The sequence below is a fragment of the Mytilus trossulus genome, chromosome 13, assembly GCF_036588685.1.
Source record: "Mytilus trossulus isolate FHL-02 chromosome 13, PNRI_Mtr1.1.1.hap1, whole genome shotgun sequence".
Lineage (NCBI taxonomy): Eukaryota > Metazoa > Mollusca > Bivalvia > Mytilida > Mytilidae > Mytilus > Mytilus trossulus.
Genome location: NC_086385.1, coordinates 54,715,042 through 54,734,089, shown reverse-complemented (window position 1 = coordinate 54,734,089; position 19,048 = coordinate 54,715,042). Strand labels below are relative to the sequence as shown.

General features: G+C 32.4%; 1 protein-coding gene across 1 annotated transcript; it reads right to left on the bottom strand.

Annotated features, from left to right (window-relative positions):
- Positions 1 to 2,331: 2,331 nt before the first annotated feature.
- Positions 2,332 to 8,353, bottom strand: LOC134694490 (perlucin-like). The gene is made up of 4 exons (XM_063555502.1): positions 8,230 to 8,353; positions 4,937 to 5,019; positions 3,566 to 3,659; positions 2,332 to 2,543 (listed from the first exon to the last, which is right to left on the bottom strand). Exons 1-4 carry the CDS (start codon positions 8,312 to 8,314, stop codon positions 2,332 to 2,334), a joined length of 474 nt encoding a protein of 157 aa, XP_063411572.1. The 5' UTR covers positions 8,315 to 8,353.
- Between the last annotated feature and the right edge of the window lie 10,695 nt (positions 8,354 to 19,048).

The window sequence follows — 19,048 nt, the reverse complement described above, 5'->3', positions numbered from 1 at the left end:
GATGATTTCGAAAGCGTTAAAAGAGAGTTTTCTTAGAAATACAGATAGATGATGAGCTATGTAACTTGTAAGTGCATGAACTGTTGGTAAAGGTACATATATTTAATAAAAGAAACTATATATATACATGTACAATAAACATGGTGCATCGCCAACCATAATTCACGCTGGTTAAAGACCTCGCAAACAGCACACAATTGTTCCATGTCTACAATACAACGAAGTGTCAGATCATCGTAGACCCTCTGACATTACTCCTCTTAAATTGTTAATCCGTATTAGAATAAAAAGCCTGATAATATCATATTATAAGCCCGGTACCTTTGATAAGTGTGATTAAAAGAACACTATGATCTCTGTATACCAGAGACTAAATGCTTTGAGGTAAACAACTATAGCTTATCGTATGGCCTAAAACCAGAATCAATTGCCAACCATACATAAGCTATAAAGGTTCTAAAACATTTTTTATTAGATACTCAAAAGCGTGATTCATGTTCAAAACTACAAACAAAAGCAAAAATCATAAAAAGCAACTAACGACAACCATAATGAATAACAAATCAATTTGAAAGATATTAGGCATATGATCGCTTGCTTACGTTAGACACGTGTTTTGTCGACATAAGACTCATCGGTGACGCTCGAACCAAGTAAAACTTCGAAGAATATTTGAAAACATGTAATCCTATTTAAAATACAGCTTAAGTAATATATATATATACCCCCTGAGGTAGAACATTTATTGTATTTCAAATATCTACGAAAAATTCAAAATTGTCAACTAAATGAATTGATATCCCCATATATTAAAGTATTAATAGCATGTCAACATACAGGTTCCTGACGTGGCCCTAGCACATACGCTATGCATCCTCTAAAATACTGACCAAATTTGCACCATCGATAAGTCTGCTGTATGCGATAGTTAAAACGGTAGGAAATTTAAAAGGTGGACATATCTCACGTTCAAGTTCATGGTAAAAATATCAGATTTGACACATTTTTGCGTACCTTTAGTTGCAAAACTAAAATGTGCGTTGATCCAATTGAGAAATAAGTATTTTTCAATAGTTATTCGTAATCTTTTTTGTAAGTACAAATTGACTAAGAACAGTAAGATATTGGTTTTCTACAAAAAACAAAACGTTGACATTTCAGCTTCTATGGTCCTTTTAATTTATTTTTTTATACTTTGCGTAATATAAGTACAAAAATTGCCTTCGTGGTTATTCATACTCTTTTATTCGAAGCGTTTAGGTCCATAAACTTGAGAGAAATTAACACAGAAAGCGATTTCGGAAATTTGATTGAAAAGGGGGAGTGTGTAAAAAATGTATAAAATCCAGAATAATACAGTGATAATGATATGTTTTAAACAAGTTATGATCTCTTGAATAATACGAACATCATTAATTTTGGTTTCGAGCCGAAAATATCTATGAAATGAAAAAAAAAAATGGAAAATTGGAAAAAAATTTATAAAAAAAATCCAAAATTGTTTCAAAAATCTTTTTTTTTCTCAAAGATTCCTTTTTTTATTTTTGAAAAGTTTTTTTTTATTCATTGACAAGTTAAACATACATAATTTTTCATTGCAACAACAGAAAATAAAGCTACATGTTATTTTTTTCACGCTTCAACACTGTTGGTCATTTTTCAATTTGGAATTATTTCTCGATTTTAATTCAATTTTTACAAAAATTGCACCGTACGATTTTTTTACGACCAACCAAAAAAGGAAGTTCAGATATTATACTATAACATATAAAAAATTCAGCTGTGTGTTAGGTGGGTGCATTAAAGTCACTAACTAAGCGTCTTTTCTGGAAATGTCACTCGCCTATTAGCATATTCATTCTTTACAAGGGAAAATAAACATTGTTTTTTTCTCAAAAAACGTGCAAACACAACAAAGTCACAACATTCGTAAAAGACCAATTGTTGTGTCTAAATTTGTATGTTTTTTAAAAAAAAGGATGGCCCCTTTTTGGTTTACTTAGTCTTAACATTTTGAATTTTATGAACAAATTCTAACATTCTAAATTGGAATAAATTTTAATACTAATCGTCGCCATTTTAATTCAATCTTTATTGAAGAGACTCATCTAGATAAATCATGCGTCTGGTGTCACAAATAATTACCAATAAACATTAAATAAATGGATTACATGCTTACAATGTACATGATTGATCTTGATTCCTTTTATTAATAACGTTAAAGGCTGAAACAGCGATTTCCCATATTTGTCCATGTTTAATATTTGAACTGTTATTCAAAGCGAAAATGTTGTTGCATTGATGCTACTCATGGTTATTACATAACTTAACTTACTCTGCCTCGCAAATAAATCGACCATCTGTATCACAAGGGACGTCATTCCAAAGTCCATCAGGATTGACGGTGAGACAGTCCTCTCCAGAGCCGATATTATTTGGCTCACTTGGTTCCCAGTTGTGTGCAACAATACTGGTCTGAGATGTTGACCATATCCATTGACCTTCGACGAAGAAGTCAGAACCACCAATATAGTAACGTGAAGCTAGAAGTAAATACAAGGTTTTTAACAAACGTAGCATCGTCTTTGATATTATGATATTATATTTGGTTAAGTATCCATGCAAAAGTAATATTTTAAAGATTAAGCTTTTATATGGAAAATGTTAATGTAATCAAACACTATTTGATGTTCAATTTTACTGACTCCTCCACGTAATATGACAGTATTTTTGTTTTGTAACTTTTAACTATACATTGTTTCAAATGAAGATAACAGGTGCTGTTGTATATTGCCCACATGCGATAACCCCATGTTGTTGGTGGTGTTCCTGTTGTTTATTCTTTAAATTTCTGTGTTGTGTGGTGTGTTGTTTTATTTGACTGTTTGTCTCCGTTGCTTCTTTAGCCATGGAGTTTTATTTTAGATCTATGAGTAAAATTGTCGCTTAGGTATCTTTATCCAATATTACAAACTACCTTCCGTATCAATAGAAAATAACAAGACAAAAATAGTTTGTCGATGTTCATCAGTCATTTATTTTGTAAGCAGACTGTTCCACATGATGTGTAAGTCTTTTGTTTAGTAACTTGAAATTTACATTGTTTCAAATAAAGATAAGATGTTCTGTCGTATCTTTGTCAATTTTACTAACTATATTGCATATGAACAAAAGAAAATAGATGTTCATAGATCATTAATTCGCTACCAAGACCCTTGCACCTTATATATTCCATTTACATACAATTGTAAATCATACAATTTCCGGCAACAGTGGTTTACCCAAAGGTAATTAATTTAAAAGGTAAAGAGAAAGGCAACAACATCAAAACTGAAAGGGAAATTACCGATTGCGTTGACAGTGGTAGCGTCTTATACAAAAAACGGTAGCGTCTGTTACAAAAAAAAACCGCCAGACAGACTTTACTCTGTTGACTCCTGTAATACGTTCACGAACAATCTTTCGCGCTTAACACTTAAATGTCAACAGAAAATTTATATAAGAATCAAGGCACTAATTTAAATTCATCAAATATGAACGGAGTGTTGACATTTTTACAACTTACTTCCAGCTAGTCTATTGAGTTCTCCTTTGACAAATTTTAGTTTGTGTTCGTCCATCGGCTCTGCTAGTTTATACCCAAATGCCTGACAATAACTCTGTAACAAAATTAGTGAAAAGTTTCATTGTATTGATTTTCAATGTGTCATGAGTTGCACGATAGTCATATGGCAATGCAGATTGTGTTTCAAAATACACCAATGATGATTTGACAAAATATAATAAAGACCAAACTGGAATCGACCTATAGTATAGGTTAATTTATTCGTTAGAACTAGCTTTCCTGAACTTCGATTACTACTAGAACAGAACCATATTTAGCCTTCCCACATTATTCGTGAGCCTCATTCTAGTCAAAAGTCTGTATTCTTATGATCTTCTTTTTGGTCACTGACTGCCATGATTATTTTTACAATTTATGTCATTCTTAATTTTTGAAAAGCCGTCGAAACGTCAATCAAAATAGTCTTCTTCAAATCGTAAGTTTAGAAATAAAGCAAATGTCCGTTAATTTGTAACGTTTTGACTTGCGGAGTTAAAAGGGACATGCTAGGAAAACAATCTATGCCCACAATTGAACATATATAGATTCCTTATGCATTGTATCGATTCGATGAGATTAACCCTTTTCAACTGATTGTTATAGTTTGTTCTTATCATGTTATGTTACAAGTATACCGCCGTTCTTTGTTAAGATGAGGGATTTCGCCGATACACATATGTATCACCCCCGCGATCCTAATGTCAAGATGGTTGTCATTTGCGTTTGTTTTGAGATCATAATTGTCAAGGAAGGTATATATTACAGGGAATTTGGAATTTGGAACAGACAACAAGGACGAATTATTGGGTAATATTCATGAATTCATAAAAACTAACACTGTTATGTCAAGGTATCAATGTTAAGATTGAATTATCCCCCATTTACCAGAAGATAAAGTGAAGTTATTGAAATTGACTGTATACAACTGCTAACGATTATACTACTCCTAGCAATCGAAAAGGAATGTACATGTTTACAATACGCGAATTAGGAACTTCTTATACTGCTACTGATTTTTGATTAATAAAATTGCTCATGTTGATCAATGTTAATAATATTTAGCTATGATTACGTTTATTGCAAACAGTCCATATTTTATTTTGAGAGTTGTCGTATTGTTTGTTCCATGTATATGACAACAAATCACATATTCAAATTTTACTCATATTACTCCGCAAAGTAAGACGGATTTAAAAGGTAAATCGTCAAAAAACGTTAACGAAATATACTTTTACAGAATGCCGTATCAAGATAAAACTAATGGTTTAAGAAATATATTTACTCTGTACACGAGTTAACCCTATAGTTTAATACAAGGTAAAACAAACTAACGTTTGCATCAGCCCATGAACTTGCTAGTCCTTTACTGAAAAAATAACACGTATCTCCATCTTGTATCCAACCCGACGGACAACCTGAAAAAAGGTATATCATTTAAACAAGTACACACAGCAAATTGAAAATCTAACACTAAATGTTTGAAAATCGTGTTTACTCTAAATGAACACATATACAAATTATTATAAACGACGTTTTGACATGTTCTTATCAAGATAGGTGCCTGCAATTATGATGTGTTCGTGTGGTACTGTATTTCACATCTGTGTTCGTTTATTGATTTTAGCACAAAGACAGATAATCCGTGTTCTTCATAGTATTATTTTTGTTTGTCAATTATAGGGTAATGGTTGATATGAGATGTATTCACTGTTGAAGAATGTATAATTACCTAAAGTAACATCTTTCTATTATTGATTTGAATGTCTGTGTTCAACAACACAGTCTGCATGTTTCTCTTTATCGTTAAGACTTGTTGTTATTGGTAGAGAATTCTGGAAGTCATCAGAAAACCACCGAACTTCTTGAAAACTGCAATCCTAGTCAAACACGAAGAGAAAGCTCCAGTCAAGTGAATGTTTACATCTACTAATTAATAGTGGTAACCGAGGCCAACACAATTTGTTGATATGTAGAACTGCGACTTTTTGAAAGGAAAAATGCATGCATGTTGTTTATGAGCGATAACACAAATAAAATGATGAGCACATGATATTCGTTTCTAATAAACTGGGAAAAAAGCATTCAAGCAATGAAATACATGATTGCATTATTTGTTAAAGATGACTCCAATTTGTATTTTTTTTTTTTTAATTTTATCGGTTTATTTAAAAATCAATTCATCTGAAAAAAATGCTAAAAAATAATATATGTATTCATCTTGCATTTTTGTTTTCCAACTCTGGAATACAAATTTATTGCACTGACGATTGGCTGCAGATTGTACATCAATGGTGAGAAAGACATAACTGGTTGGAAGAAAAAAATGTAAAACGATAATAAATATAAGTTTCTCAAAAGGCAAGTTGACAGTATGACAAACCATTTCATGCATTGTACTCCTTATTTAAATTTGACATATATACACATAAAATTAACGACAACCAACATATAATTCACATGCATCTTGTGCAGACGACACACGGGCAAATGAATAACCTTTATCGGATTCTTTTAAAAAAGTATAAGGAATGGCTCTTTTAAAAATTGATACAACAACACAAAATCCATTCTCTTAAGGAAAGAAAACGATTTCATGAAGCCACAAGTCCTCTGAAACAAAGTAGAAGGGTTTGAATTATGACGTACCAATGTAGTGTTTTGTACTTCCTACATTTGTCTTTGAAAAACCTTTTTTTTCTTATAAAAGGCCATTTTTATAGAAAATATTCAAATTTGACGATTTATTCTGATATGACGTCCTTATTACGCTTTGTAAACAAAGCCGTGTTTTAATGAGCAAAAATATGTTTGACACATGCGCATGAACAATTTTTTTTATATTAACGTTATTTCCGTCGTTATCCTTTAAACTATTCACATTAAAGCAGCTAACTTAAACTTGTATTATATATTTTTTATGAAAAAACATATATTTACCCAGCTCGTAGTTTTTAAACCTATCAAATATGAAATGCAATACACAGAATCCTCGAGGAGAAAACAGCCACATTTTTACAGTAATTTCGTACGCTTCTACCTATAAAAATACTGTATTTGTCCTATTAGAATCGAAATAATTCATTCGTGCCATGCGCTATGCTCATTTTAACATGGGTAGGCATTATATTTGACCACATTTTACACCTCGCTAACACTCAGTGTAAAATATCGACACATATAATGCCTACCCATGTTAAAATGAGCATAGAGCATGACATGAAGGAATTCTTTCTTAAATCGATTCGTGTTGTATACGTTTGTGTGCGTGACCAGTCGACGTACTGACCGAAAACTCGGCTCGCAACCAGCTCGAACTTTCAAAAATTCTCACTAGTTATGACAACTTGCATATCTTTATCAAATTCTCTAGGAGTCTTAAATTAAAAGATTCAGAAGAAATTAGTGTTAAAGTATCATAACAGAATAGTTCAGGTATTTAACTTTAAAATCACAGTAAATAAACTCATCATAGATACCAGGACTAAATTTAGTATATACGTCTACAAAAGACTAATAAGTAACGCTCGAATCCCCAAAAAGTAACGTTTACCAACAGTATTGCACATTATACGCATCTGACACTAAACAAATCGTAGTAATATAAATTAAGCGTTGTATTATATATGCAGAAGCATCCGGCACAAGATTACATTAGCTGTAGTTAACAAAACTTTTAGGAATTCTGGTCCTCAATGCTTTTCAACTTCGTACTTTATTTGGCCTGATTTACTTTTTTGGATTTGGACGTCACTGATTAGTCCTTTGTAAACGAAACGCGCGTCTGGCGTATACTAAATATAGTCCTGGTATCTATGATGAGTTTATCTACAAGATATATTAAGGTATAGTTTGTTTGGTCCTGTGTCACATTTACAATAAGCAGTATTGTTATTAAGATATATAATGTTATACGCATCCGAAACTATAACAATCAGTAGTTAGGTTAATGTATTGTATAGCATACACACCCGACACATGTACAATCAGTAAACATGTTAATGTAGTATACATTAAATGCACCCGACACATGCACAACCAGTAGATGTGTTACTGTAGTATACATTATATGCACCAGACTAATGTACAACCAGTAGACGTGTTAATGAATTATATATTATACATTTGACACATTTACAATTATAAGATGTGTTAATGTATTGTAAATTTAAAACTCCCGACAATTTAACTATCAGTACTAATGTTAATATAGTGTATACTATACACACCCGATACATCTGCAATCAGTCGAAATTGTAATGTAGTATATGTTATACGCACCCGACACATTTACAATTGTTAGTAATGTTAACGTATTGTATATACTATTATACACACCCGACACATTTACAATCAGAAGTAATGTTAATAAAATTGAGAATGGAAATGAGAAATGTGTAAACGAGACAACAACCTGACCATATAAAAAACAACAACAGAAGGTCACCAACATGTTTTCAATGTAGCGAGAAATTCCCGCACCAGAAGACGTCCTTCAGCTGGCCCCTAAACAAATATATACTAGTTCCATGATAATGAACGCCATACTAATTTCCAAATTGTACACAAGAAACTAAAATTAAAAACAATAAAACAAATACAATTAATGTAATGTATAGTATACGCACCTGACACATTTATAATCAGTAGAAGTGTTAATGCAACGTAAATCTTCATAGTTTGTGTAAACGAATGCAAATGTGAAAATGACATATGTTGTTATTATCTATTGTTCCTTTCGGAATGTTTTCACACTAGACCAAAGGACACTTATCTATATCTTTTAAATTGTGTGTATGCAGTGCTTATAAATGAAAATTTATGTTTATGTATAAGAGTGCCTGTAACGGGGATCCTCCATTTTATGTATCCTTCATTATGTTTGATCGTTCTGTTTTCTTTCTTAATTATAATTATTTTCTATTATCCTTATTTAGCAGTATACTTTTCTTAGTCCTTGCTATGCCTAGTGGCACATAGGACAAGGACAAGTTTCCTCCACTCTTCTGTGTTGTTTGCTCTGTGCCCCAGGTATATCCTCTTTCCTTTAATTCATTTTCTACAGTGCGTCTCTATGTTGTTTTAGGTCGTCTTCTCTTTCTCTTCCCCTCTGTCCATCTAAGGGCTACCTTGGTCATGTCATCAGATGGTTTGCGTATAGCAAGACCAAGCCACCTCCATCTTTTTTGTATGAGCAAAGTCTTTGGTATTAGTCATCTCATGTAGGTCTTTATTGGAGATTTTGTTTGGCCAGAATATTTTCATTATCTTTCGCAGACATGTGTTATTGAACCTGGAGAGTCTGTTGATGTCTTTGTCAGTCATTATCCAGCACTCTGAGACATATAGGAGTACAGAGAGTACACATCTGTTATATAGTTTGAGCTTGGTCTTCTTTGAAAAGGCTGTTGTGTTCCAGATGTTGCCTAATCTAATGAATGCAGATCTAGCTTTTCCTATTCTGATCTTTATGTCTCTCTCAGCATATAGTAGTATGGTTTTATATTAAGTAGTTAAAAAGAGTTGTTTTTTTTATCCGTAAACAAGTTAGACAATGTTAGAGAGAGGCGAAAGATACCAGAGGGCCATTCGAATTCATTATTCGAAAATAAACTGACAGAATTTAGACCCGTAGACCAAAAAAAACACAAAACAAAACAGAGCAAAAAAAAATCCCTAAACCAACAATGACCAAGGGCTGATCTCCTGTGATCCGGAAAAGGTAGACAGATCCTGCTCATTATGTGGCACCCATCGTGTGGCTAATGATCATGATGATAGTACAAACTCCGTAATAAGATTACTTTGGTAGGTCACATTCAGGTAATGGGACGAAATTGTAGCTCCGACATAAGTATCATATCCGTTACCATATATGAAAAGAATATTAAATAACGATAATTGTTATCAAAGGTACCAGGATTATAATTTAGTACACCAGACGCGCGTTTCGTCTACATAAGACTCATCAGTGACGCTCATATCAAAATATTAATAAACCAAACAAATACAAAGTTGAAGAGCATTGAGGATAAACAAACTCGTGAGATGACACCACACTATTCTTTTAATTCCTACGTATTTAGTCAATTTATTTTTTTGTGATCTGATACCTGCTTAATATAATAACATGGACACATATATAATGTTTATTGCAACGGCCACTCACGGTGTTGTGATTCATAAAGCAAATATCCGACAGAACAGCTGAACAATACGTACTAGTATGCGCAATGACATATTTGTTTATAATAATTTTAAGGAAACAATAGTATTCTTTGTGATTGGTTTCGTTGATATAAATTAGTCTTGTGACATTTAAATTAACGTATGTTCGGTTTATAAAGATAATTGATCATGAAAGAATACCCAACGATGGTGCAGCATTGCGTTTGGATCATAACAGATCTGATCCCGCTCGTTGCACCACGAAAATGAGTTAAAAGTCTTATATGAAACATGCAGACAGACATGTACAACATACAACAAATACAGTGGCCTAATCGCATACAGGTATATAAGCAAACATCCAAACCACATAAAATAAACATTGCACAGTGATGCATGATAACATAGATAATGAGGATAATGTAAGTTGAAACATTTCTAGTCGAAAACGTACACCTTACAAGCATAACTCACATCAAATGCAGTTACCCTATAGATTAATATATCCGTGATACGAACTTGACAATAAAACTACACCTTCGTCCATTAAATAAAGCAGAGTCGAGGTTTGACAATATGAATACTTTGAAATGCTAAATGAGGATCTTAACTCTATGTATATAATGAGCATAATAATGAACAAAATTGAAATTATCAATAAAAAAAAATCTATTTAAGAAAATAAAACGTATGAAGAACAGACAAGTACAATGATATTGCTAAAATTCGCCTAGTTTGTGAAGTATAATGAGATAATTGGTTCAAATAGCATTGCACGATTGTAGCCCTATTCGTCATCAACAAAAAAAAAACGGGTTCTTCATGCAAATATACTTTCTTTTGAAGAATGATTTGAACGTTCTCGTAGCATCAGATCTTTCACCAGCGGTATATGATCAATTCTGTATACAAATTTTCATCGAACTGACACAAAATAATTTTGATAACCGTTTGATTCATTCAAATTGAATGATTGAATAAAAATATTTAAGTCATGCTAATTATAAAAAATATCCAGTTTACATTTGCAATGACATTTTTATATCTAGGAGCTATCTTCATTTTGTAGTTATGTAAAACGGTCATGATGGTTGCTGTAATTATTGCTATAAAAACACATATGTTTGATTCTTAGATGTGTTGGTGTTGTGTATTAAACATTTTGTATTTTTAAAATTTTTAAAATGTTTGTTACAGCGTATGGTAACTATTCACCTTTATGAAATCCTTTTCTACATGTAAATGCACTATAAAGTAGTGTGACTGACCTGTATATGATATGTTTACGGTTCGATTTCTATTTGCGACCATTGCTACTTATTGCAATGGTATGTTTCCTCTCACCTTGTGTAAAATTAAGATCAAAGCAAATACAACTTTCGTTTCCCACAATATAACGAAGATGCAATAGTACTCTTTAATAACTTTTTTAAAATTCTGTATTCACAGGGTTGCGTTTATATATTAACACTATTTAGATTGTATAGCCTAAATTCCGTATCACTAATATACTCTTAAAATAAAACATTTAAATGCCAAATAAAATTTATAATCGTTTTCTTTCAAAAGGCTCCTGGTTACAAACATTTTAGCAAAACAATAAACCTTGATTTTTTCATTACAAATTTTATTTATTACACTATTAGTTGTTACTTTATGATATGGTACAAAAAACAACCCACAAAAATGATTTGGTTTGGCCCCAGATGACTTTAAAACTTAAAAAAGCTCCAAATTATCTCCCTTTGGTGCGAAAATTGCATTTTTTTAATCGATATTATTTTTCACATTGTTGTAGCGGGTTTCGATTTTCTCTGATGTCACAACATCACTCCTCACCTTGTTGATCAAGATATGTTTACTGTACGCAAAATTTATTATTCAATCATCGTCATCACTTTACGTTTTAGACTAATATCCGTTTACTTGCAAAACTCGAAGGATGCCACATTTGGCGAGTTCGACTGTCCCTCTGGTATCTTTCGTCCCTCTTTTGGTGCTTGACCTTTTTAATCTTTCAGCGACCACGAGTTATTTTCTCAGTTCAGTGTTGCTCATTCTTAAGTTTTTATTGTCAATAAATACTTTTTAATAATATTTAGTTTAATGAGTGACAAATAACACTGTTTCGTATTTTGGAAATAAAATACACTTATCTGATTATGTTCTTTACTTAAGTACAACTAGAAATTGATCATTTTACGTACAAGAAGGTATAGCCTGAATTCTGTATCATTCACTAACATAGTCTTTAAATAATACATTTAAACGCCAAATACTATTTATAATCTTTGTCTTTAAATCGCTATTTTTTTCACATTGTTGGGGCGGTTTTCGATTGACTCTGATGTCATAAAATCACTCCTCACCTTTTTGATCAATAATATGTTTACTGCACGTAGCATTTATTATTCGATCATCGTCAGCATTTTTCTTATTTGACTGATAACTGTGTCTTTAATTACTTGGAAAACACGAGGGATGCCACAATTGGTGATTGACCTGTCTAATCTTCCAGCCACCACGAGTTATTGTTTCTGTTTAGTGTTGCTCATTCTTGAGTTTTTATTGTTGTCTGCCAATAAAACGTTATAATGATAAATAGTTGAATGAGTGACAAATAACGCAGTTGTGTATTTTTTTCTGAAATTTTTTTACAACTGTCTGATTATGTTCTTTACTTAAATATAACTAAAAATTGGTAATTTTACGTACAAGAAGGAACGAGAATACCTTACTGATTTTGACCGTGTTGATATGAACAGACGATGAAAACATCTTAATTGTATGTATAATCCTGTTTCTAAATGCCTAAGGTACATGTTGAGACTTTATGACCGCAAGTGCACACTCACAAACAAGTATACATGTATATATGAATAGTGTGTTTACTATAAACATACATACTATATAATTTCATTATGAAAACCAGTTTTTCTGAACGAATGCATACGAGTTCTGTCAATGTTTGGAGTAGCATAGAATAACGGTAGGCTATATTCAATTATGAATTTATTATGAATTAATAGTTTACAAACTTTGAAATTTTTAAATACAAATACTACATAAAAAACATACTATCTTTAAAAAACTGTGTGTGGCAAAACATTAATGAACCTTAACTTCGTTCTTTATTCTGTCTTAGTTGGTAATATTTTTTCTTCTAGAGTCAGTAATAAGGAGATTTTTTGTAAACGAAACGCGCGTTTTCCGCAAATAAAAATAAAGTCAATCCTGCTGTCTGTAATACGTTTATAATATTTATTTACAGTGAAAACTTTTTTATTGTATTAACCAGTGATCCCTCTAGGAACTTCCTTGGGATGTTTTGGGTTCGTGTTTATTTCTTAAATAATTAAATACTGAATGCTTAATAGAACTATGGTGAACTGATAAAATACATTTTTTCATTTATCCTTTTCGAACTAGTACTGTGGATTCATTTATTTTCGTGGGTACCAATTTTCGTGGTTTGAGAAAAACTTACATATTCGTGGATATTTAATTTTGTGGGTTTGGCAAAGTCTACACGCATTACTTTACAAAATGTGTATTTCGTTGAACATTTGAATTCGTGGTTCTCCTGTACCAACGAAATCCACGAAAATTGGTATCCTACGAATATATATTAATCCACAGTATACGATTTGGCACAAAAGTGTCAATTAGTTGTAGAAAGTAAAATCACAAAGATACTGAACTACGAGGAAAATTCAAAACAATAAGTCTTTAATCAAATGGCAAAAATCAAGGATAAAACACATCAAACGAATGGAGGTGTTGTAATTGTTGTAATTGTTTATGTAATGGATTGAGTCACAGTGAATGTCAAAATCAGAAAAGATTTAAATGTCTCAACTGAAAAAGAAGATAAACTCATGATGAGATTAGACAGATGTTCTTAACAATAAAACGTTAGAGACGAGTGTATGTGATTATATTTATGTTCCCTTATTATATATTGTATTTTGCTTTTTTTCTGTTCACTATCTTTTTGTTATTTTAGTTGGATCTCAAATTACATCTCCACTGTCAATATCGATAATGACAATGGCAATAATTGCAATGCTGATGGTCATGCAGATGATTGCTGAAGTACACCTAACTGCACTATTACCTTATCCAACTGTAGTCGTACCGACTATAACAGGACATTATCTAACTGCAGTAGTATCTGCTATAACAGGTCATAATCCAACTGCAGTCGTACCTACTATAGCAGGGCCTTATCCAACTGCAGTATTACCTACTATTACAGGGCCTAATCCAACTACAGTATTACCGATTATAACAGGACATAATCCAACTGCAGTAGTAACGACTATTGCAGGGCATTATCCGACTGCAGTATTACCTACTATAACAGGATCTAATCCAACTGCAGTAGTGCCTACTTTAGCAGGTCATAACCCAACTGCAGTCGTACCTACTATAACAGGGCATAATCCAACTGCAGTCGTACCTACTATAACAGGGCATAATCCAACTGCAGTCGTACCTACTATAACAGGACATAATCCAACTGCAGTAATACCGACTACTGCAGGGCATAATCCAACTGCAGTATTACCTAATATTGCAGGGCATTATCCGACTACAGTAGAACTCACAACAATACAACAGGACCAAATCCTTCTACAGAAGAACTCACTACAACATATGACTTCTATAACAGTAGAACCAACTACTTCACCAGAACCTACTATATGTACTTTTTCACTAGAACCTAGATAATTTAAAACGTTGGTGGTGCAGGTTACATTGGTGTATGTGTGCAGTAGACATAAATGTTTTAAATATTGGGCACCTGATAAAATCGAACATCTTGAGAATAATTTTAATTTTGAATGTTCCATATCTTCTAATTGGCTAAAAGTGTTTTTTTCATATATCAGCTCATCATTTTGGCATGTGACCATGGCGTCACCGACTTGTTTTTTTTTTATAAACCTGATAAATATACCTCTTACAATGGTATTTAGAATTAAATTAAGTTTAAATGAATTAATGTAATTAGGTCTTTCCACTTTTCTGTGGAAAGACCTATTGTTTTTCTTCGGATTATTTTTATTTTTTTTTTTTTTCTTCCGCCTAATTTTGTTCTTGCGATAAACATTTGTTTCGCAATATGTCGCTTAGATATTTTGTATATGATATCGAACAGTTTATGCGCTTTTGAAATTTACCCTGCGTAAACAAATACTTTTCTTAGTAGGAGTTATCTCCCCAAACACTGTTTTCCTTGTTAGCGCATCTCCTTCGCAACCGTAAAAGATTATGACAAATTTATTTTACAAAATTGCTCGTTATATCCTTCGCATGATTTGTCCTATTTTGACCGAAGTGATACGACCGCTCCATATGAGAGTTATTTCCCCTTATGCATCTGATATAAGTGATATGAAATTCTATCTTATAAACCATAAGTGATAGAGACCTAGGATCTTTTGATTTGAGGTCCTTGGTCCAAAAACATGAAAATTAGGTCAAGGTCAAAGGTCAAGGTCATATTTTAATATTTGAATTTGGCTTATTTTCACTTATATCCAAAGACTGTATAAGATATCAACAAATTATTTTTACTAAATTGTTAGTTGCGACATGTCGTAAGATTTAAATTTTGATTGCAAGCGTACGCTGAATGTAAAAGGGAGTTGTCTCCCCTCTTGTATTAAAAAATACGCGTTTGGTGATATAACTCATTAACTAAATATAATTAAGACCTATGGTCTTTTGATTTGAGGTCCTTGGTTTATGACCTTGAAATTGATCTCAAGGTCATAGCTTAATTTGACGTTCTAGATTTTGACCTTTGCTTTTATTCTATATGTATACATGATAAAGATATACAACTTTTAGAAAAAGGTATCAAACCATTTAACCTTGAAAAAACACAACCGGAAGTGACCTTTGGTAAACCGGAAGTAGCTATTTTTTGTACTTTATTAATATAAAAGTATATAGAACCAGATATTTTTGGAATCGGTTTCAAGTAAATATTTAAATATAATCGGAAGTAACATTTTTCAAACCGGAAGTAACAAATTATCTCCCTTATTTAAAAAAAATGTATGGAAACATTACATTTTTGGAATCAGCTTACTAGGAGCTATCATTTGACAATTGAAATGACATTTTAAACTTAGTTTCACAACTTTTCATATCAAAATATCAATATATTTTGATGGAAAGACCTTCAATTGTTCTCTGAACAATTGGTTTTTAATTATTTTTCTTTCTTTTCGATATAACATAAAAAAAAATGTGATGCACATTTTTTCAATAACCTGTGTTTGGTGGTTTGTTAGGTTGTCCAGCTTTCGTTTTGAAATTTTTAATTACATGAGTTATGTGTTTGTAGTTTTTGGTTTTAGTGTCCTGTGGATACTTCGTTTATTTAAATTTCATACAAGTGAGAGCTTTATCTTGTTTTAGAACAATGTTACATTATAATATAACATTGCCAAGTCAGGCACTTTGCAATTGTTATCCATTCGTTCGATGTTTTTGGAATTGCCATTTGATTTTGGACTTCCGATTTTCATTTTCTTCGGAGTTCGATTTTTGTCTTGTGCCTCTTTTTTTAAAAAACGATTTTATTGTCGCTATGATATTCGTCCATTGCTTTGTTTAGAGGGTTACTACATGTAGAGATGATTTTCAAACAATAAAGGGACACTCTGTTATGATTCTCCTTAACCACGTGATGCGTTTTATCAGCAGGTTCAGTATGTTACATAATGTATTACTGCTGTTTCATTTTGTGTCAGTATTGCCGTGTTAAGGGGACTTGTCTCATTCGCAATACATTCGTTTGATCTCTGAAAAATAACATACTTTTAAAAACATTTGCCACAGCTTTTATCGCAATCAAGTTAAATTACGGTTTTTGACTCAACTCTACTTTTCACTTTTGCAAGTGTCAATTTCTTCGGGATTTGAAAAAATGTAATCTGCTGTATTTATATTTAGGTCAAAAAGTGTTTCATGAATGAAGACAACATAAGTATACCGGTGCTCAAAAGGTACAAAGCGTTTGACAAAAAACGTAAATCCGGGTAACAAACATAAATCCTAGTAACAAACATGACTAAAACAGAAGAACAACATGAACATTGAAGTGCAACACAAACACGCTAACATACACGGAAACGAACTATTTGATAACAGTTGCCTTTTTCCTGACGTGGTACAGGACTTTGTAAAAATGTAAACAAATATCACTAAAATGTAAACCCAAATTGGCATTAATTCAGCACAACCACACATATTAACATTCAGCACAGAAAACACACACACAAATAATGTAAAAGTCGACACAACATGTAAAGTAAATGAAAGACATCGGACATATTCCACCAACGTAGACCATTTGATATCACAAAAACATCCGCTTTTGAAACTAATATCATTTTTGAACGTTATACAATTACTTTCAGAATACTTTTTCAAACATTTTTTATGACAATAATGGTTTCGAAAGGAAATTGTATAATTATGGGAACATCAAACGCTGAGAAAAAAACACAGAATCCAACAGAAATAATCATTCAAAGAATGTTCATGGCAATGATGGTTGTGTCTTCATTTTTAACAGATAGATATTATCGTAATTATTTACGAGGCCTTTTAATGTTTGCTTTTTCTGTTAATAAGCGCAATGTTTTATATCATTAATTGTCAAGCACTTCATATTCCCTGTGAGAAGCACATGGCTTTTCCATTTGCAATATGGACGCTGACCCCGTAAAAAGGCTTATGACATCACCGGGGGAAATTGATAACCGGGGATATTGGTTTTGTAACGACCTGCGTTAAGCAATCAAAATCCTAGAAAAATATTTAGCCGGGGATAAAATAACGACACTGCTATACGTAGTTAAAGATGGCATGTTTTGGCTTTGCTATTGATTCATTCATAGTGGCTCTGCTTCGGAAATATACACATTTATTCTAAATCCAGTTGTTGGCATGATACGGGTGGTCCTTAATGATCATCAACATTAATTCCTTCAAATAGAATCGGTCAATCGGCAATTATCTTTGAAAAAATCTACAGACAACAACTTGGGCACAATTTGCAATGTTTACCGTAGTTTCATGGAGGAAACGTAATGACCGAAAGTTGGAAACCATAATAAACTCGTTGAAGACATTGTTTTACTCTTTTCCGCGAAATAAACAGAAAATTCAGACGTATTTGTCATTGACTACCCTCATTTTTGATATGACAATAACAAAATCGGCCGCCATATCGTGATCCTATTTACATCAAATGTACGTACTGTTTATAATCCTCTAAAGAGGGAGCACACCCGAATAAAGAAAGATAACTTAATCTGTTTTTTCCTAGCATTGAGTAACCCATTTACATATTCTAAAATATGTCTACATACTTCTTGCTTAGGAATATATATTTTTAGGTATTTTGAGTTATTGGAAAAGTTAAAGAGGGTCTTAGCAGCAGTGTTGGTAGGGTACCTTGGTCATCTTTTTCTGTATTCTCTATTTTTGATACAACTTTTCACTGTTGCTATATATCCTAACATTGTGCATTCACTGAGCGCAGCTGTTTTGTGCTGTATTGCCATTAAACACAACAGGGGTAGAAAGGTGAAACTGGTAAAATGTGCCAGACCATAGAAACAGAATGAAACAGGTCACTTTTCAAAACATACTGCATATGAAGCTCAACTGTACCAAGCAATGATCTCAAAACTTGTGTGACAAGCTGCTTGACAAGTTTTTCAGCCTAAAAAGTAGAATGATAGAGTTCTATATGGGCTAATGATGTTGTTATTGTATAACCTGTGATTTAACGAATAAACTCAATGTTTGATTGAAATCTTTTATTAAAACATGCCCTATTCCTATTATCATATCATGCGTTAAATGCCCTTTTTCAGGATTGGCACCCTGCCCTTTTGAAATCGTAGCTGGACCACTGTTTGCGAATGTCTACAGTCAGGAAACTTGTGACTTTGTTAGTCTTGCATGATTTTTCATTTCATTTCATTTATGTATGAAGCACCGGTTTATATGTAATCGGAGTTTAATTTGACGTACTACACAAGTTAACTTATATTCGTTTTTGTTAAGGAACCAGCAAAAGCACTCCGCCGGGTGCGGATTTTCTTGCTGTATTAAAGTCCCATTGGTGACTGTTTGGGCGCTTTGTTTTCTCTTTGTAAATTCCCCAATTTCCATTCTAAATTTAAACAGTAAGCAACGTTTGGTGTAAAAACAGCCTTATGTGTAGATTTATTTTCCTTAACAATG